This window comes from Microtus pennsylvanicus, chromosome 13 (assembly GCF_037038515.1).
Source record: "Microtus pennsylvanicus isolate mMicPen1 chromosome 13, mMicPen1.hap1, whole genome shotgun sequence".
In the NCBI taxonomy this organism is placed as follows: Eukaryota; Metazoa; Chordata; class Mammalia; order Rodentia; family Cricetidae; genus Microtus; species Microtus pennsylvanicus.
Genome location: NC_134591.1, coordinates 81,987,952 through 82,015,315, shown reverse-complemented (window position 1 = coordinate 82,015,315; position 27,364 = coordinate 81,987,952). Strand labels below are relative to the sequence as shown.

The window sequence follows — 27,364 nt, the reverse complement described above, 5'->3', positions numbered from 1 at the left end:
GTATTTATTTCTACCCTGTCCCAAAGCCCTTCCTATGGCCACCCTAGTTCTTGATTTCCTCACTGTCTCCTCTGGGGACCTACAGCTGCGGTGCCCACCTCTCCTGCTGCTGTTCCCTGGAGGGCAGGAAAGCAAAGGCTCCAGCTGATAGAAGGGGTAAAGTGAGGCCAGGCCAGGCCTCAGGTGGGATGCAAGAGAGCAACTTAGGAACAGCTCGTGCTGGTGTCTTTGCGGGGCAAGAGGGTCAGCGGGTTTAGACAAAACACCTCAGGGATTTCTACACCACCAATGCCAGAGATAGGAGTGCAGCCTTTGCAATGCGTATGACCAGCCAGTGGACAGGAGGCTGGTGCAGGTGGAGCCTTCAGAGAACGTCTATACTGCAGCACAAAATGTTCTGTAAACAGTCGGAGAGGATTCAGGAGAGCTCAGAGAAGATGGGAGTGGGTGGGTCCTAGGACAACTGGGGAGCTGGGGGTGTCTGTGCAGTGGGCAGCTGTGCCTTGTCCGCACTGCCCTCAAGGCCCATTGGAATTCATGTAGGGGCCAGCTGGGCAGCCCTGTGGCCACCTCCACAGCAACCTCATGATTAACGCGGCACAGGCATGTTACGGAGGACCAAGTGGCTCGGTGGGGTGGGGTATGTAACCCTCTGTGTTGCTGTCCAGCAGGGTAGAAAAGCGGAAGGTGACGGACCCTGTGGGAGTCCTGAAAGAAAAGTACCTGCGGCCGTCCCCACTACTGTTCCACCCCCAGGTAACAACCACAGTGGGCATCTGAGATGGGTGTCCTTAGATCCCACAAGAACAAGCTCTGGACCTGGGGGGTTTCTGGTTCCCCCGAAGTAGAGGCGCCTTTCTTTAGATCGTGTAGATCACTGTGGAGATGGAGAACATAGGGGAGGGGCTGTTCTCATAGAGAAGCCCTCTGGGGTTTGTCTAGGGGCCTCTTGCCCGTGCTTGGAGCCCTATGCTTGGGAGAGCCCCAGGCCCTAGGAATGTAAATGATTCGGGATGCCAAAAGGACCACAGTGTCAGCCATAAGGAAACCCTGGGGCTGGTATTCCTGAGCTGGGTGATATACATTAGCCTGCTTCAATGCAAGGACCAGATAAAGGAAAGAGGCAGGGGCCAGACTGAGCAGAAGGGAGAGGAGCGGAGGTTAACACAGAGAAAGCCAGACATTCACAAGCAGCCCCATGGAACCTTGGAACACCCCGCATTCATGAAGTGGAGCATAGACCCCTCCAGCCTACAAATGTCTCTGCCTGTGCCCCCGGGGCCACATGCTCCCCCACCTCCCAAGGGCACAGTCCAAGGGAAAGTCCTCCAAGTGTCCTGTCCTGTCGTCATCGCAAGAGGTCTGGCCCCTCCTATGGGCTGCAGGGCTTAGCCCTTATGCCTCCCTTGCCACCAGCGAATCTTAACCCTGCTTAGAGCATTGTTCTGCCCCGAGCTTCCCGCCTTGGGTAAGCCCCAGTCTGTGAAACCTGCACACTGGCTGAGTTCACAGCTAAACTTAGAGCTCCCATTGTTCCATCGGGCCTCAGAGTTTGGTTAATAGCTTCCCCCAATTTTCCCAGGGCCGACTGGAAAAAGTCGAGAAGCCAGCCAGGCGCGTCCGGTGTTTGTGTTTGCGCTTGGAGCTCACGGGAATGTCTGATGGGGCAGAGCGGGCCAGGCAAGCAGGACCCACCCTACTTGAGGAAGAGAGGCCTGCGGGGGGCCGGCTGCCCATTGTCCCTTCTGCCCACTTCTCCCATGGGCCTACCTTCTCTGCCTGCCCTTGTGGCCTAGAGCCAGGATGAGGAGGCAAAAAAGAGATGACTTATGGTCACTAGTTAAATGGTCTGATAGACTGTCTGTCACTTAGACAGAAAGAACCTGGTAACCGTGGAAAGAAGGCTTCCACGAGACAGGCATTATGACTGTGCAGGGACCTCAAATAACCTGTCCCTTCCAGTGCCCAGCCCCGTCATCCCCAAGCCCTTCTGGATCTGAGACTTGACAAGCAGATGTGAAGCTGTTTAGGGTGCTGCCCACCAGTGAGCATGAGTTGCAAAGATTGAGTGTAGTGTGAGTGGTCCCATCTCAACAGGCCAAAGCACGAAATCTCTATAGCCTCTGCAGAGCTGTCCAATGACTACTCACCATTGTAGCTGGACATAGTGTCCACTCAACTGCCTTCGATGGGTTTCTGTTACAGCCCTGCCGTCGTTTCCCCAGATACCAAATGCCTCTGCATTATGAGGCTTCCAAGTAGCAGTAGTACAAAGCCCTCCGTTCCCTGTTGGCAGTGCCCAGCAAACAGAGTCCATGAGGATGCTTTTGGGCACTCCAACAAGGAGCTGAAGGGCTGACTGACTGGAGCCATGCAGAAGGATCACAGCACTGTGGCATGCTGCCTTTGCTCACTCACGGGCAGCTGGGTCCCAGATTCTGGCATCACTGGACAGCTTGTGCAGGGGCCTAGCACTCAGCAGAGGCATCTGGCCACGAGTGAGGAGCCTGGTGAGGCGGTCACACCTTCTCTTCTTGTTCACCCATGCTCCATTGGTGACGTCTAGTCTCTGCCAGCATTCCCAGCGCTTGGAGAGCCTGCACCTTTTCCCTCTACATCCCCATCCACACCTGCCCCACCCCTGTCTTCCTTTGCCTACTCTCACCAGCCCTGTTTCTGTGGTCTGCAAGGAGAAACTGGCCTCTGGGCTAAATGTTTAGCAGAGGCATATAGACTAGGACACCTATTTCAACTCGTGATGGGTCCCACGAAATTGTTCCATGAGTTTCGTTAACTCCTCTATTGGATTGGCCCTTGCCTTATCCTTCCATGGCTTCCATGGGATGGACAGAGAGGCGCAGCCTTGTGATCAGTGCCCCCAACACCAAAGCCTTCAGTCTCAGTGGAGCCTGGAGTTCAATCAGACTCTGCCTACCAGGTTGAAAGGACCATAGCTCCAGTTCTAAAAAGGACAAGGACAGAGTAAGCTGTGGCCCTGCCTCCAGTGACCACCTGAGGGTGACAGATATGATTAGACACAGGGACTCCAGGTGTCCACTCTCTGAAGACAGATGACAGCTAGGCTGAGTCCGTGATCTCTGCCTTCTCCGTGCCTGCAGATGTCAGCCATAGAAACCATGACAGAGAAGCTGGAGAGCTTTGCAGCCATGAAGGCCGACTCAGGCAGCTCCCTGCAGCCCCTGCCTCACCACCCCTTCAACTTCCGGTCCCCACCCCCGACGCTCTCGGATCCCATCCTCAGGAAGGGCAAGGAGAGATACACGTGCAGGTGAGGCTCGGCGTGCCCCTTGGGGTCACAGGGAAGCTCCATGAGGGTATTGGCCCTCTGTCTGTTCCATGTCACCTGCTACACATGAGAAACATGGGTAGGGCTTCTAAAACCATCCGCTGTGCCGGACCATCTGAGCCTCACCTGGCTGAGCTCAGAGGCCAGAGGAGCACGGCTGGTCAGCATTCACCAGAGCACTAGGAAGGATGGTGAGCCCAGGGCTGCAGTTTCTGCCGTTGGCCATGGTGTTGGGAAAACATGCTCCCAAGGCTCCCTTACTGATCCCAGCCGCTACAGCCCCTAGACTGAAGAAGTGATGCCTGTCCCTCTGCTTTGTGCTTTATTGAGATGTCTGGACTAACTAGGATTCTGGCATGGCAGTTCCTACCACCAGCCATGAGGCTTCTGAGTTGGGCTCTGCATGAGGAGAAATCTGGAAAAGGGCAGTGTGGACCACCCTAATGCCTCTCCCAACTCTCTTCCCTCTGCCCCAGGTACTGTGGCAAGATCTTCCCCAGATCTGCGAACCTCACAAGACATCTGAGGACACATACTGGGGAGCAGCCATACAGGTAGGAGCTGCGCAGTGTTAGTATGGGGGGGGGTCCCTGTTTGCTTCCATGCATCCTTCGTTCCCTGCCTCCGAGCAAACACCTACACTCAGATACACCCACGGGGCTGTGGTCACCAGAGGGTCAGTGGCACAGAAACCACAGTGCTCAGTGTGTCTGCCCCAGTCTCCTGGCCCACCACCCTCTAGCTCCCTGGAATAGTACAAGGATGAGGCAGGGAGTGCCCAGGAAATTTCTAGAAGGCTCTTTCCATGCTCCCAAAAGAAGATGTAAAAGAACCTTTCTCCTCCTGTAGCTAAAGCGTCAACCAGGGCAGACAATCAGAATCAGAGAGAGATGTGACTTGAAGCTGGATTCTCCACAGGTCCCTGGGGGACCCTTAGCCAGCCAGCCCCATCCAATCCTGTCCTTGACATAACCGCCATAGCCACCTCCTCCCCAAGTATGATCTCTTAACAAAAATGGGGTGCCCCTGATTCCCCGCAGCAGCCCTGAGTGGGAAGCCACGCATGTGTTGCTGAAGTAGAGAGTGGACCACTCTGTATCTCAGGAATCTGAGAGTCGCTGAGTAACAGAGCCGCCTCCCGGTGGATCTTACTATCCCTGCTTCAAAGCTGAGGAGTGTCCGCTTAGAGACGTCCTGAGATTCTCCAAGGGGTGGAACCGAAGGCAACTTTTGCCTGCTCTTCCAGCCCCAGGTGCCTGTCCTTTGTGCCCTTGAGCCTTTGTTTTGCACCAAGAAGGGCTGAGGATGCCGCAGTTCCTTGCCCCGCGCTCCCAGTCAGGGAGTAGGCCTTTTTAAACAGAACTCAGGCAATTGTCACCCTGAGACAAACAGGGAAACGGCCACTTCTCTGCCAGGACCAGTTTAGCAACACGTGTGAGGTGTGTCTAGCCAGCCGAGGCTTTGGGAAAGAAAGAGTCTAGGTTGGTTTTAGACCGATGACATTAAACTCCTGTGCTGTGCCCGTCCGATGCTTGTCACCAGGGAGTAGCTGTGGGGACTCGATCTGTGTGCTCTTCCCTGGGCAGGCATCCCACGTGGGCACACATGTGTTGTGATCCCCAAGCCCCACTCGGGGTTACAGAGCATCCCTGGTGGCCACGGGCCCACATCTGTGCTAGCGGAGTGAACGACAGCTCTTTCTAGTTCTGTGTCCCATGCCTCCCAGCCCTCCCCAACACGTACCCTTCCCCCCTCCCCCCCCCCCCGCCCCCGTCCGCTCTCTGAAAATAGTGACTTACAACTTAACAAAGGCGAGCAACAGAAAGATTTATTTGGTCTGGTCCTCGCCCAGAAAACGAGCCCCGTGTTTTTTCTGTAATGAGAGCCGACTCCTGGACAGTGTGTCGTGCTAAGAGCCCCTAGAGGGTAGGGGCCGTGTTTATAGAAGAATTTAATTATCATTGATTTCTTTTGCTCTCTCCAATCTGAGCGTTTCGACTTTGGTAACAATAATTGCTTTGCAAGTTTGTGTTGCAAATCCTGACTTTATCTGGCTCGAGGCAGGCCTTCGCCGAGGGGTTTAAAGCGTGCAGCTTGCCTCTTCATACAGCTGGGGACCTTGGTCTTGCTCTGATAACTAGAGAGAGTTTTAACTTGTGGCTGGAGAGAGCATAGCCCATCCTAGAAGTCCACTGCACAAGGCAAAGGCCTGGCAAGGGCGCTTGACCCACGGGTGACGCTCACCTCACTGTCAGCTCGTGTGCGTGGTCACTGGGTGTTCACATGTGGGCGTAGTCACCCTTCAGAGTCTGGGATCTCCCGGAGAAGATGAAGAAGGTTGTCTTGGCTGATGAGGAAGTCCTCGGAAATACACCCATTTCACACATGTCTCTGTGTCCTGCCACGGGGTGGCCTCTGCTTTCCCCAGGGACAACTTTCCCACATACTCCAGCCAGGAAGCAGACCTTAGCACACAGCTTCTCCTGGCTTTGAAATCTTTGCCTGAAGTTGGAGAACACGTACTTAATGACACTCTCACGTCCTAAAACTCCAGCATGTAGATTTTACGGAACTTGGTTTGCAGAGGTGGAAAGATCTGATCTACCGGGGCAGGAGAGAGATGCTCTTGCAAGCATGAGAACAGCACCCACATAGAAGCTGAGCATGGCAGTGTGTCCCTTAGCCTCACTGCTACCTGGGCAGAGACAGGACGGTCCCTGGAATTTTCTGGCCAGCCAGTCTAGTGAAGTCCAGGTTCAATGAGAGACCCTCAAGAAATACGGTTAAAAAAAAAAAGAATAGAAGACACCCAGTGTCAACCTATGGCCTCCACACATATGTGCACTCATGCATATATGCGTGCATGCACACACATACACATGAACGTGTATACACATATGCACCCACACACAGATAACTTTTTAATTAAAATCTTTAAAATGGAAAAGCTGGGGAGAAAAGGGCTGTACCCCAGTATACCTCCTTCCAACTTCGATGTAGAGGCTCTCTGGCTGCTGGGCGTAGCCTGCAACGTACATGGACCCAGACCTTCCTGGACCAACCTGGAACTCCTGGTCAGGCCTGTGACTCCCGCTACGGGGATGCACACCTCCCAGTGTGCAGCTGTGTTGCCTTCATTTCCTTCCCAGCTCCTGTTCCGTGTCCTGTGTTAGGAAAGCCGGCAGTGTCCGGCGGGGCTGCAGGTGGGTCCTGCAAGCCCTCTTCCTGATTTATTTTTATTCTTAGAACATTTTTTATCTCTTCTTTCCTTTTCTGGCCTCACTTTTAAAGTGATGAAGCCGTGATGGCTGGCAGTAGCCCTCCTGTGTCTCAAGGAAGACGCTGGTGCCTGGAGGCCAAGAGGCATGGCTTTACCCTCTCCTGCCTTGTGCATCCCTGCTTCCCTAGAACTGCCACAGGGCCACAGGCATGGTCACAGCAAGGTCCTCCCAGAGCTCTGCGCTGGGCCGCCTGTGCCCTCTCATTTCTGTGAGCACAATGGTGTGTTGCTTTATGCAGCACGGCTGTAAATTTCCCAAGTCGTCTGTCAGCTTATTCACAGTGCAGAGCCCAGCTGCTGGGTGAACTCTGCTCCCTCACGGCCCTGGGCTCTCTGCTCCCCTAAATTTCAAGTGGACGTCTCAGCCTGGGCTATTTATTTAGATTAGAACAAGGAGAGGCTACATCCAGAGCACTGCAAGCAGACAGAACACACAGCCCATCCCAGCCCCAGAGCCTACACCCTCGAGCCTCCCTCCCCTGACATCCCCTCTCTGCCTCACTACATCCCCAGCATTCCCATGCTGAGGAGTCTATGCCAGAGCTGGGGGGCGGGTGGTATGCGAGGGGACCTGTCAAAGAGTCTCTGCATTTCCTGAGGAACCAAAAAAAATGAACTTTGTGATATGCTTCAGACAGACAAGCAGACAGGGGCTGCCTGGCTGACCTACCTCATCTGCAGAGAACTCTCTTCCTGGTGGAGTGAATTCCCAGTCCCAAGGGCAGCTTGGCTTTGACTTTACTCTGCAGATGCAAATCAAGTTTCCTTTCCTGAGAGATCACCCCCAAAGAGCAGGAAGACCTGAGCCTGGCTCCATCGAGGTGTCTATGTGTTTCAGGGTGTGGGGGGGAGCGCAGGTGAAAGGTGAAATTCCTTCTGGACTGTTGCCTCTGTTGGAGGCTGCAGAGCCTGGAGGACTGATGTCTGTTATTGCTAGGCTAAGAAAACCACAGAGATACCTCCAGGGCATACTTTGCAGGTGGTCTCGTGAGTCAGGCTGCTTCCCTGGCTGTGGGAAGAAATGCTGCGCCCAAGGACACCCACGTGTCCTAGAGGCTGCTCAGGGCAACCAAAGATAGGAGAGGTCCTAACCTGGGCTTCAGAGGAAGCTGCTGGCTCTCGAAGAGCCTGGCGAGGCAGCTAAAAGTATAAAAGGAGCCGGGGAGCCTGGGCTCGGGGCGACTGGAGGCTGCAGGTACTGAATCAGTGAGCTGTGAAGAGCAGTACAAGGAACTCAAAGTTGGGGGTGTCAGTTGTGGCCAGGAAGAGCCTGGGCAAGAAGAGGGGCCCCTCTCAGAGCAGCCTCCCCTTCTCCAGGGCCTTCATTTTCCTAGGTTTTATCTGGCAGCCAGGGACCAGAGGACTTGCAGGCCCTGAGAGTCCAAGGGCAAAGTTAATAACTGCAACTCTTACGGGTTCTGAGCTCAGCAGGGACAGAAACACAGGCAGACACACCCTGTCATAGCACATGGTCAGGCCCGTCAGACAGCCTGGGCAGGGGCCCACACAACCCACCCAGAACTCCAATCTTTGTCTCTGGGCCTGGCCTCTCCTCTAGTGGACAGCATAAGGCTATAAAAGCAGCTGCTGATACAGCCCCTCCTGGCTGTGTCCCTGGTGTCCTCGGGCATGTCCTCAACCACATGACAAAGGCTCGTGACCAGAGTGCTACTCCAGAGCAGGCCACCAGCCCCAAATCGCAGTGATGGCAGGGCCCGTAGGAATGCAAGGCTGCTGTATTTAGAACTGTCACACATCCCTGTGGGTAAAGAAAAGCCCCCCATCTTTGTCCTCACTGAGGCTGACATCATAGGTTCTGGCTCCACAAAAGAGGGCGGCCTGTCTCATGGTGCCGGCCCTGGAGATCTTGGGTATTTCACTGTCACCTAACAGGACTCATTTCCAAAATATGAACATATACAGTCACAGAAACATAGTTTTCCAGTGCTGTGTGCCTCTAAGATCATTGTGATGGCCAGTTTCACAGGTGTTTCCACATATACCTGAGACACACATGCACCTGCACATGTGTGCGCACACACACACATTGCATGCATGCACATATATGCAATAAAAAAGCATGGCATCGGGATTGCTGCTGTAGGGTCTACCCATGTGGACAGGCCCTTGGGAAAAAGCTGTCAGCCACCCCACAGCTCAGACATTGCTCCTTTCCGAGGCCGCTCACGTGTTCTGCAGAACTTGGAAGGCTTCTTCTTACATCACTTGCCACTCTTTGTTCTGGGCTTGGCTTCTTTGTTGTGGGCATTGCTTTGGCCTGTTATAAAACTGGGGGAGAACAGGCCTCTGTTCTCAGCTGTTAGGGCCACCGAGGCCACACCTGGAGTTACACGCACAGCGGACATCCCTCACTGCCGATGGCCGCTAACTGCATCATGATTTTTGATAAAATGTGTGCTAGCTGCTAGCATTGTTTTTCCAGTTTGAGTGCTTGGTAAACCTAGTGGGGACGTGACAATCATCTGAGCCCGCAGGAGCTGGTAGTGCCTTGTAGGGCTCAGTATGGCTACCAGCTGGCCTCAGCATCAAAGCCACAGGGCCAAAAGTCCCATCTAACCTTCAGGGCTACTGAGAGCATTAGAGAGTCACAATGAGTCCCTAAGTGAGATGGGGCTCATCTAAGGTCTTCTGTCAGAGGAGCCAGAGCCAGGCCATCCTGTGATGGAGAAGATAGAGCCTTCCCATCTCAGGGTAACCTGCCAGCCTGTTTCGCCTCTTTCCATGTTTCAAGGCTGCCCTCTTGAGGCTGACTGGAGAATGTCATCTCACACTGTGTCCCTTGGCTTCTTACTCCTTCCACTAGCTGGGGCAATTTAAACAGAGCATAGATGTCTCTAGAGCAGCGACCCTAGGATCCATCTGAACTCTCCAGCTGGGTAGTCAGGTGACCTCAGGGGCACCACAATGGCTACAGCTGCGGCAGAGACAGAGGTCTGGCCCTGTCCTGCCACACGTGATCTCTCCTCTGAGGCAAGGCGCACCTGTTTTCCAGGTGCAAGTACTGTGACCGGTCGTTCAGCATCTCCTCCAACCTCCAGCGGCACGTGAGGAACATCCACAACAAAGAGAAGCCGTTCAAATGCCACCTGTGCAACCGCTGCTTTGGGCAGCAGACCAACCTGGACCGGCATCTGAAGAAACACGAGCATGAAGGTGCACCAGGTTGGTGGAGGATGGGCAAAGCAAGAGGGCTGGCAGGGAAGGGGCTGTGGGCAACTCCACCACTCAGACTCTCTAAGAGACAGTTTCCTGAGAGCACCCCACGCGCACACTGGCACGGGAGGCTGGATGTACCCAGAATGCCCCTGACACTCATCCCTTCCACAGTGAGCCAGCACTCTGGGGTTCTCACCAACCACCTGGGCACCAGCGCCTCCTCCCCCACCTCCGAGTCGGACAACCATGCACTTTTAGATGAGAAGGAAGATTCCTACTTCTCCGAGATCCGAAACTTCATCGCCAACAGTGAGATGAACCAGGCCTCTACTCGGATGGACAAACGGTAAGAAAAGCAAGCCAGCGGGTCTAGACTCACCTGTTCCGATGGTCTTGCATAGGGTGCATGCATCCCTAGCCCCTGGAAGGTGCTAGGCCCCATGTGGAGGAGGCCTCGGGTTCTATTGCTAGAAACAAGAAGAGCTCCCCAGTCCCTGTGTGTGTTCCTGCCACAGCATCTCACTAAGAGAGGATGAGGGTAGAGAACACCCTGTGAGATCATGGATGTTTACTCTCAGTGAGAGGCCAGCACACAGGCCAAGTGGCAACCCCATCGTGTGTTTCATCCAGGCACTTATTGCCAGACAGAAATGCTTCCCCTTGAAAACACGCATATGGAGAGAGAGGCAGAGAGAGAGAGAGAGAGAGAGAGAGAGAGAGAGAGAGAGAGAGAGAGAGAGAGAGAGATCAATTTTCAGTGAGGCTCTGTGATAACCTCATAAAGTAAAAAGATTGTCATTCAGTGATGCATTCAACAGGCCTAAACCACCAAACACAGCTCAACAAGCCCGTCCCCTGCACCCTGCTCTGTGACACTTAGAAAACACACTGTAGGCTGCTACACAGACCACCTAGCATGGAGCCTAGTCTGTAATAAAGACACAAACAACTCATGTGTCTGACCAAAAACTCACCCACGTCTAAAAACACTGATGGCACAATGTGCCATGGAGTGCTGGCTGCTTCCCTCTATCCTCGGGCTGCATGGGAGCCCTGTCCAACGTCTCCTGGGCATACTGTACCTGTGCACAGCATAGCATGGGGAAGGTCAAACTTCAAAGTGTGGGTCCTTCATGTCATCTTCACGCTACTGTAAAATTGGAAACCTTTGTAAGTCAGAGATGATTTGTATACACACACATACACACACAGACATATTTACCACATGTGGATGTACACACACACACGGACGTGTGCAAATAGGAGCACATGTGTGTCTGGTTCTGTGTGTGTGTGTGTGTGTGTGTGTGTGTGTGTGTGTGTGCATCCACATATGGTAAATATGTCTGCGTGTGTATGGATATGGATATATGCACTCAGATATAAACTTGCACATAAACACACAGAAATTCAGGATTCAGCCAGGCTCTGGAGGTGTTCTTTGAAACCTCAACATTCAGGCTGCAGTGTGTCCTTTACTCGGGAACTTTCCCTTCTGCATGAACACCACCTCTGTACCCCAGGAAAACAAACCGATCAGAGAAGTCACTGAGAAACAGAAGTTCTGTACACCCCAAAAAAACCTCGGCATGGGATCTCCAATTCTGAAGAGGAGAACCAGAGTCCTGTGGAAGTGGGGACCAGAGGCCTGTGGAAATGGGGTACCAGAGTCCCATGAAAGTGGGGTACCAGAGTCCCATGGAAGTGGGGTACCAAAGGCTCATGGAAGTGACTGGTCCCCAACAAAAGTGACTAGAAGCCAGGGACATTTGGCACCTTGAAGCCTGTCAAGACTCTTCTGCCTATTCTGGAGGGTAGGTCAGAGGCAGTGTTTCTCCTGTGGGAAGACATTGGTGACCTGGGTGGAATCTGCAGAGCAGCTCAGTCACCTATACAACCTAGGCCTGGACACCACTTTGCAAGTTGACCCCGCTAAGATGCCGTCTTCATCGAAAATAACTGAACGCCTCTCTTCCCCAAGACCACGATAACTGCCTCGGTCAGCGCCCCCCCCCCCCCGAACTGTGTGGGAATGGAGAGAGGAAGAGCTGAGGGCTCTCGATATGGAACCCAAGACTTGTTTGTCTTTTGCTGTGTCCCTGCTCACATGGCACATTCCCTGGGCACAGAGCATGGTCATTGACGTGAGCATGAACCAGACTGGTGATGCTCTTTGAAGGAGATGGATCTGCTCACCCTCGCTTATGAGGAACCGGAGCTCCAAAGTCTTGCCTGGGACCTGGATAGAGGGCTCACCAAGAGCACTGGAGTTTACTTCCTGGCACCCACACCAGCACCCACACCAAGCAGCTCACAATCACCTGTAACTCCAGTTCCTCTTTTGTCATCCTCGGCCACCTACACGCACGTGCACACATCTACACAGAGACATGCAGAAAGATGGAATCTTTCTAAAAAAATTCTTGCCCAAAGGATTAAGGAGATGGCTCAAGTGGTGTGTCAGCAGGAGGGTCTTGAGTTCAAGCCTCAAAATCCATGTTTAGAAAAAAAGAAAAAGAGTTGGGCAGTGGTGGCACACTCCTTTAATCCCAGCACTTGGTAGGCAGAGGCAGGCGGATCTCTGTGAATTTGAGGCCAGCCTGCCAACCAGTCTATCCAAATAGGTGAGCCCAGGCCAGTAAGAGACTCTCATGGTAGATAGTGGTTGACCTATGGCCTCCATGTATACACATGTGATTGTACTCATGCATACAATGTGTGTGTGTGTGTGTGTGTGTGTGTGTGTGTGTGTGTGTGTGTGTGTGTGTGAGTGATCTGCCTAGGCTGCAGAGACCCTGGGGGGCTGTGAGTTAGAGCCTACACTGTAAGCCAGAACCAACATTCCCTGAAGCCAGCCCATCCTGACAGTTATGCTCTGTTATGTTCTGAACCTCACCCTCGCTCCCCAGGTTCTGCGACCTTAGATCCTCATGCCCGGCTTGGAGTTGCATGCACAGTTGGGTATCACAGAATCCTGGACAGGATGGCATCTGGAAACTTCTACACCAGTGTCCTAAGGGTGCCCTTTGTGTAGCACCAGTACAGGACCCTCCTCTCCAGGCATAGTCTTAGCTTCCTTCCTAATACCCACATTTCTCACTGGCCCCCAAATGACCTGGTATCCACCCTTCAGGGACCCTTCCCTGCCCCTTTTTTCTCCCCCAGGGTGCCTCCATCTCTTCTGGATTTTCCTAACCCCTCCATCGCTCTCGCTCCTCGGTGAGGAAGTGGGCAACCGCCTTTAGACCCGTTACTCCTTCTTTTAGTGACCACAGATGCCAGCTCTTTCTGAAGGACTGGGAAGGTCAAGGGAAGCCACCTTTCATGGTCTGCAGTAAGGAGAAAGCCCCTGGACACAGCCAACTTCCTCCCCTGTCATTTCAGGCCTGAGATTCAAGACCTGGACAGCAACCCCCCGTGTCCAGGCTCAGCCAGTGCAAAGCCAGAGGACGTAGAGGAGGAGGAAGAGGAGGAGCTGGAGGAAGAGGATGATGACAGCTTAGCCGGGAAGTCACAGGAGGACACAGTGTCCCCCACACCTGAGCCCCAAGGAGTCTATGAGGACGAGGAGGATGAGGAACCACCCAACTCCCTAACCATGGGCTTCGACCATACCCGAAGGTGGGAGAGGCCAAGTGCCAGGGAACAGGCTGGGTGGGAGAACCTGGATACAAGGCCACCATTCAGGAGACACCTCCTCCATTCTGGTCTTACCTCTGTCTAGCAGGTGCTGCTACCACAAGGCTTTGGAGCTAGGGCTGAGGTGATGCTAGCCAGAGTCCAGGGCACTGGGTCTCCGCTCCCTCTTGGGCTTCCAGAAGCTTGGTGCGGGGGAAAGGAAGGGGAGAGTATGCTCTGCTGGCCCTGAGTCAGGAGTCCTCAGCTCTGCTGTGCAGTTGTCCATTACCCCATCCACCTGGGGCAGCAGGGTCCAGCCTCTGCAAGGCTGTAGCCCAGCACCCATGGTTTTAGAAATTGTGCAGGCCAGAGCCACGTCCCCATGTCCTAACTGTCCAGTTACTTCAGCAATGGGCGACGCTGCCAGCATTTGAGATGCCCTGGGCTGGCCCTCTGGAACCAGCATTTCTTCCCCAGTCTCTTGGTCCTGGGGGTGGGTAGGGCTGCCCAGAGCCTCGGAACAGTAAAGCTTCCTTCCTACCTTTATCCTGAAGACCAGATTGCCTGCTGCCTGTGATGTGTGTGCACGCACTCACCCTTCCTGCTCTCTGTCATCTGCTCTCCCACGTCTGTGTGGCTTCCCATCTGGGTGTCTGTGTGTCGACGTGTCTGTCTCCTTGTGCATGTGGCTCGCGGAAACCTGTGCCATGCATGCAGGCATGGGGACCAGCCATGAGGCACTAGAGAGAGGCCACCAGTGGCCAAAGAGCTGACCCCAGGCCCCTCTCCCCGGTCCTTGGTGCAGGTGTGTTGAGGAGCGAGGAGGCGGTGTGTTAGCTTTGGAGCCGACGCCGACCTTTGGGAAGGGGCTGGATCTCCGCAGAGCAGCTGAGGAAGCATTTGAAGTTAAGGATGTGCTTAATTCCACCTTAGATTCTGAGGCTTTAAAACAAACCCTGTACAGGCAGGCTAAGAACCAGGTAGGTACCCAGCAGAGCCCTCGTCCGTCCTCCCACCTCCTCTTGGCTTAGTAAGCTGCCACCACGCCTCCTTAACCAAGGATGCCTGAGATCTTCTGGCTCTGGCTATCCCAGGCCTGGAGGACAATCAGATCCAGAGCCCCATGCCCACTGCATTGTCTAAAGAGAGCACAATAGCTGTAAGCCCCCAGACCCTGGTAGAGCAGGTGGGCTGGGGTGCAGTCAAAGACAGATAACCATGAGCTAACTCTTGGGTCATGCGTGAGGGCCGCTTTCTCAATCTCCCCATCCCATCTCCAGTGGGAACAGCTGCCTGGCTCTCCTCCCCTCTGAACCAGGATAAGTGGCTATCACCCATCAGGTGATCACTGCTTCCAAGATGGAATTAAAACAGAGTGTCTGAGGGTACAGGCTTATCCAGGGCACTTTCTGTGTTCACATCTCAGGGACAGTGGTCATGGGACCCTGCACCCCATTATTTGGACACCAAAAGGGGCTTGGTTCTCATTCTACTCTCTGCAGCCTCCCCAGCACCACCTCAAGATTTTCACCCCAATTTGTCTGTGTGTCTGTCTTCGTCTCTTAACTAATTCTGTCTAGCATTTACCCAAGGATAGAGGGGACCCATGTTGGGCTTCACTAGTACACACCTGTAACTCACAATCTACACCCCACACAGCCCTCAGCCCTGGCACCTCCTGCCCTGTCCCATGACGTGAGGCAGAAGGATGCCCCCATGATTGTCTGAGGCCAGCAAACACAGCCCATTACCTTGTAATTGCATCAGAGACACTACCATACTTCAAAAAGGAGCCCACCACAATCATTCAGAGTCCCCCCAGGGCTCTTGCCAGCTAAGCAAAGACAATCTCACTGGCACGGAATGAAAAATAACTCCTGCCGAGCCCCAGGATGCTCCCAGAGCAGACACTGATCTTAGGTTTTTGACAGTCACTAGGCAGAGAAACGGGCTTGGAGGGAGGTGGAGATGCAATCTTAGGGGAGCACCCCAAGAGTTCAAGGAATCCTAGGGGACACGGAGGCCCATAGAGGGGTTCCTGGGTCCTGGTGTCACCCTGGGCAGGAGAGGTGCCCCCTGCTTTCATATACTCCTGTCTCTCCCTCCCAAGCTGGAGAGTGGGCCTCTCTAGTGCCTTTGTTTTCCTTTTTCCTTCTAGACTGGGCGGGAGCAGGGGTGGAGGTGGGGGTCAGACAGGCGAGGCTCAGGTCTACCTGTCTGGAATGCCCCTCACCTGTTCTCTGTGTGCTACCCTTTCCCCACCAGGCATATGCAATGATGCTGTCCCTCTCTGAGGACACTCCTCTCCACGTTCCCTCCCAGAGCTCACTGGATGCTTGGTTAAACATCACGGGAGCCTCGTCAGAGTCTGGAGCCTTTAACCCCATCAACCACCTCTGAGGTCCTGGAGGCCCCAGGGCCAGAGTCCAAAGCCAGGGTCCCAGCTGTGGGAGATGGAGAAGGGGCCGAGGGAAGCGCCTTGACACCTTCAATTTGCCTCACCTCCGCTTCCAGCCCCACCCACCGTGGCTCAAGTCCAGCTTCTCCAATGAAACTCAGAACCTGAAGGTCCCTCGAGAATCCGTTGACCTTCACCACCTCTCAGAACTGGCCTCAAGGACACGGTCTGCAGTGGTGCAGTGCTCGGTGGCCGCCCAGGAAGCTGCTCACGGGAAGCTGTCTATCGGATAACTAGTGGGCAGGGGTGGAATCTCTATCCCAATAGGAGCCAGTTGGCCGTATCTGGGCAGCCACATGGTATGAAGGAGGGGAACGGAAACAAGTGGGAATGTGCTACGGAGAGACCTCGCAAATGATTTTTATAATGAAAATTACATGAATAACCCTTTTGGTAATCTTATTGACTATAGAGTCTATTTAAGCATGTGGGTTTTAAAAAATAGACAGTATTTTTTAAAAAATCAAAAATGACTTGCAAAATGTTTTTTAAAAGTAATTTTGCATTGCTTTGAAATTTCAGCTTATTGGCAAACCCACACCTGCCAGGACATCGAGCACTGCTCGGGTGTGCCCTTTATAATGTAGATAATGGAGAATTTTCTATCCCCGACCCTGTTTGTACAAGCCAAGGTGATTCTGGGTGTCCCCGGCGCAGGATAAAGGGCTTGGAGCCATCTGAATAGCATGCTGACTACACAGGAATTCTTGGTCATGGTGCCTGCCTGCAGGCTTGTGGAGGCCAAGTCAGGGAGGTTGTCTTGCCCCATGCGGCCTGCAGAGGAATCCACTGGTCCCCACCCAAGACCCCCCAATTGTATGGGGAGGTCGGGAGCTGGTGGCTGAGGTCTTCCATGCTGGACACCTAATGGTTTCTCCCCTCCAGCAGCCCCAGCGCTGGCCCTGACTGCCGCTCTTCTGAAGCTGGGGCTCTGGGCCGTATCTAGGCCTTCAGCCTTCTACTCTTCCCAACCCTGGCAGTCTGATGTCCTCCCCATGGCCACTGAGCGTGGGGAACCTACCCGCCTGCTCCACCACGCCAGGACGCCTAGCACTACCTGTGCCTAAGACTCCAGATCAACCGCATAGCCGCCACTCTTGCTCTTTGTGTGGGTTCCTGGTGAGAGGTGGTCAGGAACAAGAGGAGGATCCAGGGGACCTGCCACGCACAGAGCAGAGACAGCACAGCCCCTGGGACCAGATGCCTCGCTCCCTTGGGACGGTCATGATTGTCTAATTCTCTGCTTGAATGGGCTTTAAGTTATTCCCATAGGGGCCAACTTCAAATAATTTCTTTCTCCGATGGAATTTACCTTAATCTGTATATAACTTGCAATTTTTTCTAATTCATTTCTTTCCTTATTTTATTTCTTCCTTAACAGTATTGTTGGCATTGGACAACTTATTCTGAAGAAATCATGTCAATCTAAGTATGTAGTGAAGGACCAAAACCGTGTGATAAGGTTGTGTGCTGTGTGATCGGTAACCAGGGAGTGGGGCAGTTGTTAATGTGCCAAATACCCTGTGTCCCTCCCTTGAGGAGTCCTGCGGTCACCGCTGCCCATTTATCAGACAATCATATGATTTTGTTAAATTTGAGTTTTTAAAACAAGTGTTCTATTTATTTTATTATTTTGAAGAAAGAACAAAAAAAAATGAGTATCCCAACAAGAAAAGAAGGGGGAAACCCTTTCTGGATTGCCCTTTAAAAAAAAAAAAAGAGAGGTAGTGTCAGTGTCAACAGCCGTGTGCAAGCGTGTCACACATGGGCATGCCAGTGTCAACAGCCGTGTGCAAGCGTGTCACACACGGGCATGCCAGTGTCAACAGCCGTGTGCAAGCGTGTCACACAAGCGTGTCACACACGAGCGTGTCAGTGTCAACAGCCGTGTGCAAGCGTGTCACACACGGGCATGCCAGTGTCAACAGCCGTGTGCAAGCGTGTCACACAAGCGTGTCACACACGGGCATGCCAGTGTCAACAGCCGTGTGCAAGCGTGTCACACAAGCATGTCACACACGGGCCATGCCAGTGGTTGTCTCGGAGAGCAGCATGAACATCAAGCAGGTGTGTTCCGTGAATGTGGTGGCTGTTCTGGGGCCAAGACAATCATCTCTGCTGATGCTGGAGACTCGAGGGGGACTTCCCTGGAGACACCACGACCCTGCAGGTTCCAGCGAATCCCAGTGACGTAAGACAGAACAGTCCAGCATGCGCGCCCAGAAGCACATTCACATGTGTGGAGCAGGGCAGCAGGGACCCTCTTCTGAGGAACGTGCCATGGTCAGGCTGTAGGGATTTGTGGGCCCAGCCACTCACACTTCTCACAGGTTCACAACATCCTCTCAGTGAAGGTCTAGGCCTCGGCTTAGGAGTTCCGGTTTCCTCCACGTGGAAGCTAGACGAGACCCCTGAATAAGTTCAACCTCAGACATACGTGTCCCACTTTTGTAAACCCCAAATTATATGCTTTCTTCTGAGAAAGAGTAAGACGTGTGCTTTTTCTTTTTTCCGCGATGTGACTTTCTATCTCCAAAGCGGGGCGTCTGTCTGGATAGAGACGTCTGTGACCCTTTTTTCCAGCAGCAGAGCAGCTAAAGGCTCTCCTTTTCGTCCTTTTTGGCGCTCCCGACCCCTGTCCTCCTCTTGTAACCACTCTTTCCTTCTCAAGAGTCCCAGTTGTGCTGCCGTGTGCTTTGCCCGCCCATCCCTGCCCCCAAGAGGCAACGATGGCAAAGCCCAGATTCTCCTGAGCAGTCAACCCTTGGGCCCAGCACTTGCCCCCCTGACAAAGACAGCACTGACCCCAGATTTATCTGTCTCCACACTGCATGGCCCCCAGACAGTGAGCTCTGCCTACCTGACATCTCTGCACTCTTGTGGTGCCCAGCTGACTCGAGCCAAGCATCAGGCACAGAAGATTCTCTCAGGGTCATGGAGCTGGACCAGATGTGAGTTCCAGGATCCTGACTACCGGGGACCCAAACCATGCCTGTTGCCATGTGCATGGAATGGCCGGACAAGTGTCCAGCCAGGATTGTTTCCCTGATGTTGTCCTTCCAATTGTTGGTACTTGCCTGCCAAAATAGATATTCAAGAGGAGGCCTCCTTGTCTGTGTTCCCTCCAGCCCCAGACAAGGCCCCATTCTTCCCCTGTGACAGCCGCCTTTCCTAGGAAGAGCAGGCAGGAAAGATGGGGCTTCACCATCCTGCAAGCGAGGTGGATCCTGCATGCAGGAGACAACCCAGGGCATCCCTGTGCCAAACCAGCAGTGGGTAAGCACGACATGGCTGAGCCTGCCCAGCCTGAGAGGAGCCCCACTTTCTAAGACCAGGAGAGCAGGTGATCCCCAGACCCTGACTGACCTAACCCCTCTGCCTCTCAGAGCTCAGACCCACAGGGCCGTTGGCTTCCTCCTCCTCCTCTGCTTCCCCAGTGAGTGTGTATGAAGCCCTTGCTCAAATACATATCACGTGTTTTAGACTCGAAGCGCAAAGCACTGGATCATGGTCCCTATCCCGCCCCCCCTCCCCATCTCCCTGCCCAAGTGACTGAAACCTACTGAACTTTCACTGTGCTGTTCCAGGTAGGGAAGAGGAGGCCCCCTGTGCTGCTGCTGGGACAGGAGGGTGGGGAGCCTGTGATGGACGGGCACCCCCTCTTGCCAGTGGACACCGGGACACTCCTGTCCACAGAGACCAGCCGGGTATCCAAAGCCATGAAAATTGTCTCTGTAGCCCTTGAGCGATACTGTGACAAGACATTCTCGCGCGATTCCCAGAGAAGTTCCTCTCTCACCATTCCCTTCACGTGTTTGTTTAATTCCTTTCTGTCACCAGTTCAAACCACCACTCCCAGGAGGGAAAAGGTTGAGTCCAGAAAGGCAGCTCGAATTTCTAGTGGTGTGATTCACTTGCAAAGCGGAGGAAGCTGGGGATTTTCTTCCCTGCCTCCTGTATAGCACCGCTACTCTCTCCAGCATGGGGGACGCGGGGCCCTGGTGTCAGAATACTTAACTTAAAGCCTGTGTGTGTGTGCGCGCGCGTGCGAGTGTGTGTGCGTATGTGGTGTGTGTGTATACGCGTGTGTGTGTGTGGTTTGTATGGATTTTGAACCAATAGTATATAAATATAAATATAAATATATATATATATCCCTGACACCTGTGAGAATCTCGAGACTGTACGAGTGTTGCCATTGTCACATTCAGATCTGACTCAATTTGTTTCTGTTGTTTCTGTTTTGTTTTGTTTTTCCTTTTAGAACTATATAGTGTTGAGAAAGAAATCAAATGTAAATGTCTGGTTTTCATATAATGTTAAAGAATTAAAAACCATGGAGGAGGAGGCTGGGGTCTGTCCTCGTCGCCTTCCTTTGTAAATTGCTGTTGTGTTGATAAGCTGTGCATGGCTCGTGTTTAGCGGTCATTATTGTGTCTGTTTGTGAGATTTTTATTACGAGGAAAATCCCGTAGATGCACTTACTGAATATGTGGTTAGGGTCTGAGTCAAGGCCAGGAGGCCCGAAACGCCCATGAAAACGGACCGCCGTTCCTGATGACTATGGAGATCGCTGTGGGAGAATCATGCGTTATGGAGACGCGACGTAGAGAATAGTCGAAAGTGATTTTTGCAGATCTCATTTTGAGGCTTGTGGCAAAGATAAATGTACTTGTGTAGAGATTTCTGTAAGGTAAAAGCCAGGAGAGGCTGGCTTTGAGGTCAATGCTGTAGAATAGGATGACTGGATACCAAATGTAATCTTTCCAATGCTACAATGAATTTATACATGAGATTGATATGCAATAAATCTGTGTGTTTTTCTATGTCTCGTTGAAAGCTTCATTAAGAGAAGACCTAGTCTCTGGAGTGGGATAGGAGGAGTGCCCTCCCCCAAGTCTAGACTGACTGGGTCTGGGTTCTAGACCAAAGTATTACCCCAATACACCACTGGACACAAGGCAGCTATCTCAACTCCTTTCAACAGCTTAGAAGTACTTGTAAATGATCAGGCCACAAGACACCGAGCGCATCCTGACTCCAACAGCATCCTCTGCTCTGGGAGAGGGTCTTCAATGCAGCGGTTGGTGGCTGGTTGGTGAATGATGGTGGCTGGTGAGAATGAATAAATCCGTGGATGGAGGAGTGAATAAATGATTCTGGATAGAGGAGTGGACAGACGGTGGATGGAGGAATTCATGGAAGGTAGGTGGGTAGGTAAATGTTGGATGCAGGAATTGAATGGACAGGTGGGTGGAGAAGTGGGTGGATGATGGATGGAAGAGCGGAATGAACGGGTGGATGGATAGGTGGATGAATGGTGGGCTGAGGATTTGCTCTTTGAACCATCACTGATCCTGGGACTTCTGAACCTCCAAAAGCTCTCCCAGGGCCAGGACAAGCTCCAATGAACGTCATCAGAAGTAAGATTCTGAGGCTCCCTAATCCACAGTTCCTGTAGCTGCCAGAAGAGAAGAAATGGAAGTTGATCTTGGCATGAGATCTCAGGCCCAGATCTGGGGTGCCGAACCCTTATATTTTCTTAATGCCATCAGGTCGAGCGTGGTGGTGGGGGTGTGCAGCGTTACATGTTTCAGGTTGTTTTCCTTCCCACTGTGATTGACGAAGTGCCGGTGAGATCTTAAGCCTGGACGGTCAGCTTTGGGGCTTGCCCAGGAGTCTGAGGCCCAGGGTGACTTGAAAGGTTCTGCTTTGGGAAATATATTTCCGTCCTCTGCCCTCACTGAAGGCCACATTCCCAAAAGTGGTTCTCCCAAATGACATGACAGTGACCCACAGAGCCCCCATAATGGTGCTTTCCAGAGCTCACCACACTGGGGCTCCAGTGGAATGAAAACTGTCCCGTTTTGTCCAACCTGGCAGCCTTGCTCCTCATTAGCCCGGGAGAGAGAGGAAAACTCGGTGGAATCGGAGAGGGGCCGATAATGGCTGTATTGTTGAGAGAACCCCAGAGGGAAAGGGAACAGCGGCTGACAGGAGATTGCTGACAAGTGGACTTTGTCTTCTAGCAGCCCGGTCCCCACATAAAAGACTGAGGAAAAAGGCCCCATTTTGGAAAAGGGGGGATGGGTGTATTAAGAGGAGAAAAAAAATGTGTCAAAGAAGAATCTGTTTTCTGGGAAGAGAGGGGCTTTTCATTGCCATTCAGCTTTCCTCTGGGCTAAGGAGCTGCTGGCCATTTGCAGGGAAACTATTTTAGGGAGCCCTCAACCTTATTCCTCATGCAGCAAAAGTCTTCTGCAGCACAAGCTGTGTCATGCGGTACAACAGCCACGGCCGAGGCTGTGTGTTTTCTGCAGTCAAGAAATGTCTGCTGTGTGGGTTGCCCAAGGGACCCTGGGACATGAGGGGTCCCCAGTCATGAGCCGAGACTGCAGCCGTGCTGGAGAAAAGCACATGTCTCCCTGCCAGGGTGGACAAGGCCATTCCGCAACTCCATCCACTCCAAAGGCAACGTGTGGAGGAGAAAGTGTGGTGGGGTCTAGAACCAGATTCCACAAAATGGAGCCCCCATGACCTGACAGAGGGAGTAGACACTAGGGGGATTTTTTTTTTTTTTTTTTGCTCCTGAATTCCTAACCCCATCAGGAACACAGGAGGTTACAGAAAAACGGAGAGGTGGCTGAGTGGGATCAAGGATCAGGCTTTACAATGTGGTGCAATGCGAATCTATCAGTTAAAGCCCTGCAGGGCAGTGTGCCAGGTGTGCACGGCCCCAAGCTCTGAAGCACAGTGTGCAGGGTGTGCACAGCCCCAAGCTCTGAAGCACAGTGTGCAGGGTGTGCACAGCCCCAAGCTCTGAAGCACAGTGTGCAGGGTGTGCACAGCCCCAAGCTCTGAAGCACAGTGTGCAGGGTGTGCACAGCCCCAAGCTCTGAAGCACAGTGTGCAGGGTGTGCACAGCCCCAAGCTCTGAAGCACAGTGTGCAGGGTGTGCATGAGACTAAGCTCTGAAGCACAGTGTGCCGGGTATGCATGAGACTAAGCTCTGCAGTACTGGGTATGCATGGCTCCCAAGCTCCGCAGTGCTATGAACAAACTTAGTCCCTCTGCAAGAGCAAAAAGTGCTTTCAACCACTGAGCCATCTCTCCAGCCCCTATACGTAATATTTTTAGAGCCATTTTAGGCTTATAAGGAACTTCTCAGAAATAACAGATGTTTAGTTCATACCCACCATTCCCCAGGATGGACGTAGGCCCTACTATTGTGTGATATTTTGTGTTCTGACAAATAAATTTTGCCTGGAGATCAGAGGGCAGAGCTAGACATTAGTTAACCATAGAAGCTGGGTGGTGGCGGCGCATATCTTTATTCCCAGCACTCAGGAAGCAGAGGCAGGCAGATCTCTGTGAGTTCAAGGCCAGCCTGGTCTACAAAGCGAGTTCCAGGATAGCCAAGGCTACACTAAGAAACCCTGTCTTGAAAAACAAAACAAAACAAAAGATTCCTTTGTGTTTTCTTGTAGCATTGCAGTTCCTATATTTTGAGCATCGAATGATATCCCAAACTGGAATATATCACTGTTTACTCAGTCACCCAGCTGTTGAAGGATATCCTGGCTGCTTCCCACTTGAGCAATTACAAATAAGGATACTACAAACATCTGAGAATGGGGTTTTGTATGGGTCGAAGTTTCCAGCTACTTTGGGCAAATAACGAGGATCATGACTGCTAGATCACACAGTGAGTGCATGTTTCCCATTATGGCTGCATAGCTTGGCTTTTATCTGCAGTGCAAGAGACCCTACAGCCCCACACCCTTGCCAACACTTAGTTTTGTCAGTGCTCCAACTTTGGCCATTGGACAGTGTACAAAGCTATCTCCCTGTTGATTTGACTTGTATTTTCCTCTTCATGAGTCTTATATGCATTCACCATGTGTGTGTGCTCTGAAAAGTCTGTGTAAGCAAAGGCTGCACTTTCCTTTCCCCGCCACCCAGATCCAAATAATCACACAGAAATATATTAATTAAAACTCTGTTTGGCCAATGGCTTAGGCTTATTCCTAGCTAGTTCTTACATCTTAAATTAACCCATTTCTTTTAATCAGTGTATCACCACAAGGCTGTGGCCTATGGATAAGGTTCAGCAGCTACATGATATCTCCTTGACTCTGCCTACTCTTTTTCTATATCTCTGTTCAGATTTCCCGCCTGGCTTTACTCTGCTAAGCCATTGACAAAAAGAGCTTTATTAATTAACCAATAAAAGCAACACATATATGGAAGGGCATCTCACATCTTGTTTGTGGCTTGAACCATATTTCAACTGGCCAAGTCCCTTTCTTGTAGAATGACATTTCTTTTGTATGTTATGGGGTTCTAAATGAGATTGTCCCCCACAAACTTAGATGTGTGAATGCTTCATCCCCAGTAGGTGGTGCTGTCTGGGAGGTTTAGAAGGTGTGGATGTTAGAAGTGTCTCTCTGAGGCAGGCTTTGAGGCTTCAAAGCCATGTGCCTTTCTCAGCCTGTCCTCTCTGCTTCTCGTTTGGGGGTCAGGATGGGAGTTCCTGGCTGTTTCCACCATGATCTCCTGCCATGGTGGACTCCATCTCTCTGAAGCAACAAGCCCATATAAATCCTTTCTTCTCTGAGTCGTCTTGGTCATCGTGTTTTATCCCAGCAACAGAAGAGTAACTGATACATAAATCATCTGGTCATTGTCCTTTTGTATATTTAGACGCTGAAGAAAACAGGGACATCTACACAAAAGGACACTGCTCAGTGGCCAGGGGACAAGGCCGGTTGTGAGTCACCACAATGTGACTGAATCTCACCCAAGGAGGGGTGAGGGGGACATAGCTTTATTGTTAGTTTTATCTGAAGTCCTGGCTGGAGTAGTCTGTGAGGCTGGACCGTCTCAGCTGACCACCTTGAAATTGCCCCGAGCGGTTTTGCAGTCCAAAGCTGATATCTGGGTGGTGTCTGTCAGCTTAGCGGTGTTATCACAGTCCAGGTGGAATCATTATTGTGGGGTCCCATCCACTTTTTGGAGACTTCAAATGTCATTGTTAAGAATGGTCACCATTCACTACAGAAAACTCAAACATTTTAAATGTCATATGCACCAGATCTCGGAGAAGTTAAAGGTCTACAATCTATCAGAAACACCTGTGGTACACAAACTTAATTCCTAGTTACCTTATTCAGACTCAAGCTTGAAGTCGTGTACAGGAAGGCAACCTAGATAAAACCTAGAATTAGTTAGTACTCTATATGACCATTAATATCTTGGCAGAAAGTGCATGTATATGCATATATTTAATTTTAGATCATATTTATACCATAAGTTTTAAAGAGTCAAAATAAATCCAAAGGATCATGAGATTAGAGGCAATAAAATAGTCCTTTAATTTTGGTTCTTCTTCTGTCCCATACCAGGAGGCTCTTCTGATATGAGACAGAGATTGTAGACTTCCTTGGCTTTCACAGATGTTGAGGGCTGTGCTGACAGGCTCCTGGCTGCCTGTGGTTCCACCTGGCCCTCAAAGGCCTCTTTACTCTTAGTGTGAGATGGAGCACCCGTCCCCACCAGGGTAGCTTTGCTTTACCCAGGAAGGGGCTGCTTTGATTGCGTTGCTGCTGGTCAGCATGTTTCCTTCCCTTCAGGCAATTAGAGTCAGGTGTCCCCCATCTATGAGGATTCAGGGTAAGGCCTGGCCCACAGGCCTTGCTGTTGGGTGCCCAGCAAGGATGGTGGCTACCGATGGGCACTGACCAAAAACTATGAAGAATGGAAGGCCAGGATCCACATCCTCTCCCCAACCAGGACTCTTGGGGGGCAAAGAGACCCTCGAGACAGGCCGTATATGTGGCCCAGTCACATCTCACCATCCATACATGAGTTCTGGGCAGGCTTTGACCCAGCACCCCTCCTGGGAGTGAAGGTAGGTAAAGATAGCCCAAAGTCTTCCACCAGTTACTTGTCTTAGAGCTGAATGAGAGGCTGGACTTCAGCGTCTGAGTCCCCCACCTGCTTTGCGGGGAGTGGGGGTGTGTCTTTCTCTGTGCGTGCCTTGCTGTGTGCATTTTCATCAAGCGTGGTGCCACACACCTGTAACCCCAGCACTTGGGAGGCTGAAGCAGGCAGATCTTTGTGAGTCTGAGTCAGCCTGGTCTGCATGATTCCGGGCCAGCCTGGGCTACACAGGGAAACCCTGTCACAAAAAAGAGAATATTTTCAACTGTCAAATCTACCTGTAGTGTGGGAGTTTTTCCCTGCTGTTAACTGCTCTGTGATCAAGGTTTTACTGTTGTTTTGTTTCCCTGCCTTTTAATTCTTTAAGTGTCGGGTACTAACAGAGGGTGTGATGAGACAGCCCTGGGCAGAGGCTGACACAGAAGACCTTACTAGGAAGCTGGAGTGTGAGGCCTCCCTGTCTGGCCTTGGCCTTTCCTTGGGGACCAGTCTCCCACCTGGCCACAATTTTTCCAACAAAGCAACTTCACGGAGGTTGGGCTTGGTGTGTGCAATACCCAACAATGGCCTCAGGGGGTCAGCAACAACCCGCTTTTCCCAGGAACCGCCTCCCAGCACATCAGCTGGTTACCCAGGGAGTTCCAGGACCCGGGGGCCTTAGTCCACAGGAGGCTCTGAGCACCTCTTCTCCTTCTACTGTGACTGACGCTCATCGGGCCTGGCCCCGTGATCAACTTGGGCCCTACCCAGATGATATCACACCGGAAAGAGGATGGCACAACCAACCACCTAGCTTCAGGGCTGAGGTGGGAGGCTAAGGAAGGCGTAGGAGGATGGCAGGCCAGGCACACCCCCTCACAGGGCAATAGCCAAGAAAGCGCCAAGCGAGACTCCAGCATCATCCCCCTAAGTGGTGCTCAGTGAGGCAACCTCTTGGGGTACACTGCTTGGGTCACGGCATGCGGGGAGAACCATGTTGGGGGACTAGGGTGTGAGGGCACAGATATTTCCTGAAAAATAGATAATAGGAGGTGGGTCAGGAAGAGGACTAGCACATGCTGAGGTCTCTGGGCTCTGTCCCAGGTCCTTGGGTTACTCCCAGGTCACCAGACATTCACTGTGTCTCATCACACACAGCACAATGAGCCAGGCAGAGAAATGCCACAGTAAGGGTCGAGACTTAATACAAAGTCTCCCCAGAGAAGAGCCCATCGCTGTCCCCTCCTCCTGTCCAAGTATGGTTTGGGGTCTGCTCTGATGATCATGTTTTGAGGTGTCTTGGGGGTGTCACGTCATAAATTCAGGGTTGCTGAAGGAAAACTAAAATGTCGGGGGCAGTGGTGCATGTCTGTACAGTACCCCAGGTTACTCTGGGAACCTGAGGCAGCACCGGGAAGGTGGGTGTGGACTGACCAGGCAGAGGCTCCTGCCCTCCTGCCAGCCTTTGCCTCTGCCCCCAGGCTGCCCCCTGGCCATGTTCCCTCCCCTTCTTGGCCTTTGCACTCATGGTGACTCTTGCCTGCTTTACTTCTCTTTCCCCTTTTATCTGTTAATTCTGCTCACCCTTGGGGGCACTTTGGAG

At 52.2% G+C, this 27,364-nt stretch overlaps 1 protein-coding gene across 10 annotated transcripts in view; it reads left to right on the top strand.

Annotated features, from left to right (window-relative positions):
• Window positions 1-16,322, top strand: part of Prdm16 (PR/SET domain 16) — a 307,893-nt gene extending 291,571 nt beyond the window's left edge. For 4 of the 10 annotated variants that reach the window (XM_075944786.1, XM_075944785.1, XM_075944784.1 and 1 more), the window contains 8 exons: window positions 669-756; window positions 3,120-3,289; window positions 3,784-3,861; window positions 9,601-9,770; window positions 9,936-10,110; window positions 13,149-13,385; window positions 14,188-14,362; window positions 15,648-16,322. In XM_075944786.1, coding sequence (XP_075800901.1) covers window positions 669-756; window positions 3,120-3,289; window positions 3,784-3,861; window positions 9,601-9,770; window positions 9,936-10,110; window positions 13,149-13,385; window positions 14,188-14,362; window positions 15,648-15,782 — 1,228 coding nt within the window. In that variant the 3' untranslated portion in view covers window positions 15,783-16,322. The remainder of the gene's footprint in view (window positions 1-668; window positions 757-3,119; window positions 3,290-3,783; window positions 3,862-9,600; window positions 9,771-9,935; window positions 10,111-13,148; window positions 13,386-14,187; window positions 14,363-15,647) is intronic. The other 6 variants (XM_075944789.1, XM_075944788.1, XM_075944787.1 and 3 more) reach the window with 3 other exon arrangements.
• Window positions 16,323-27,364: the final 11,042 nt, after the last annotated feature.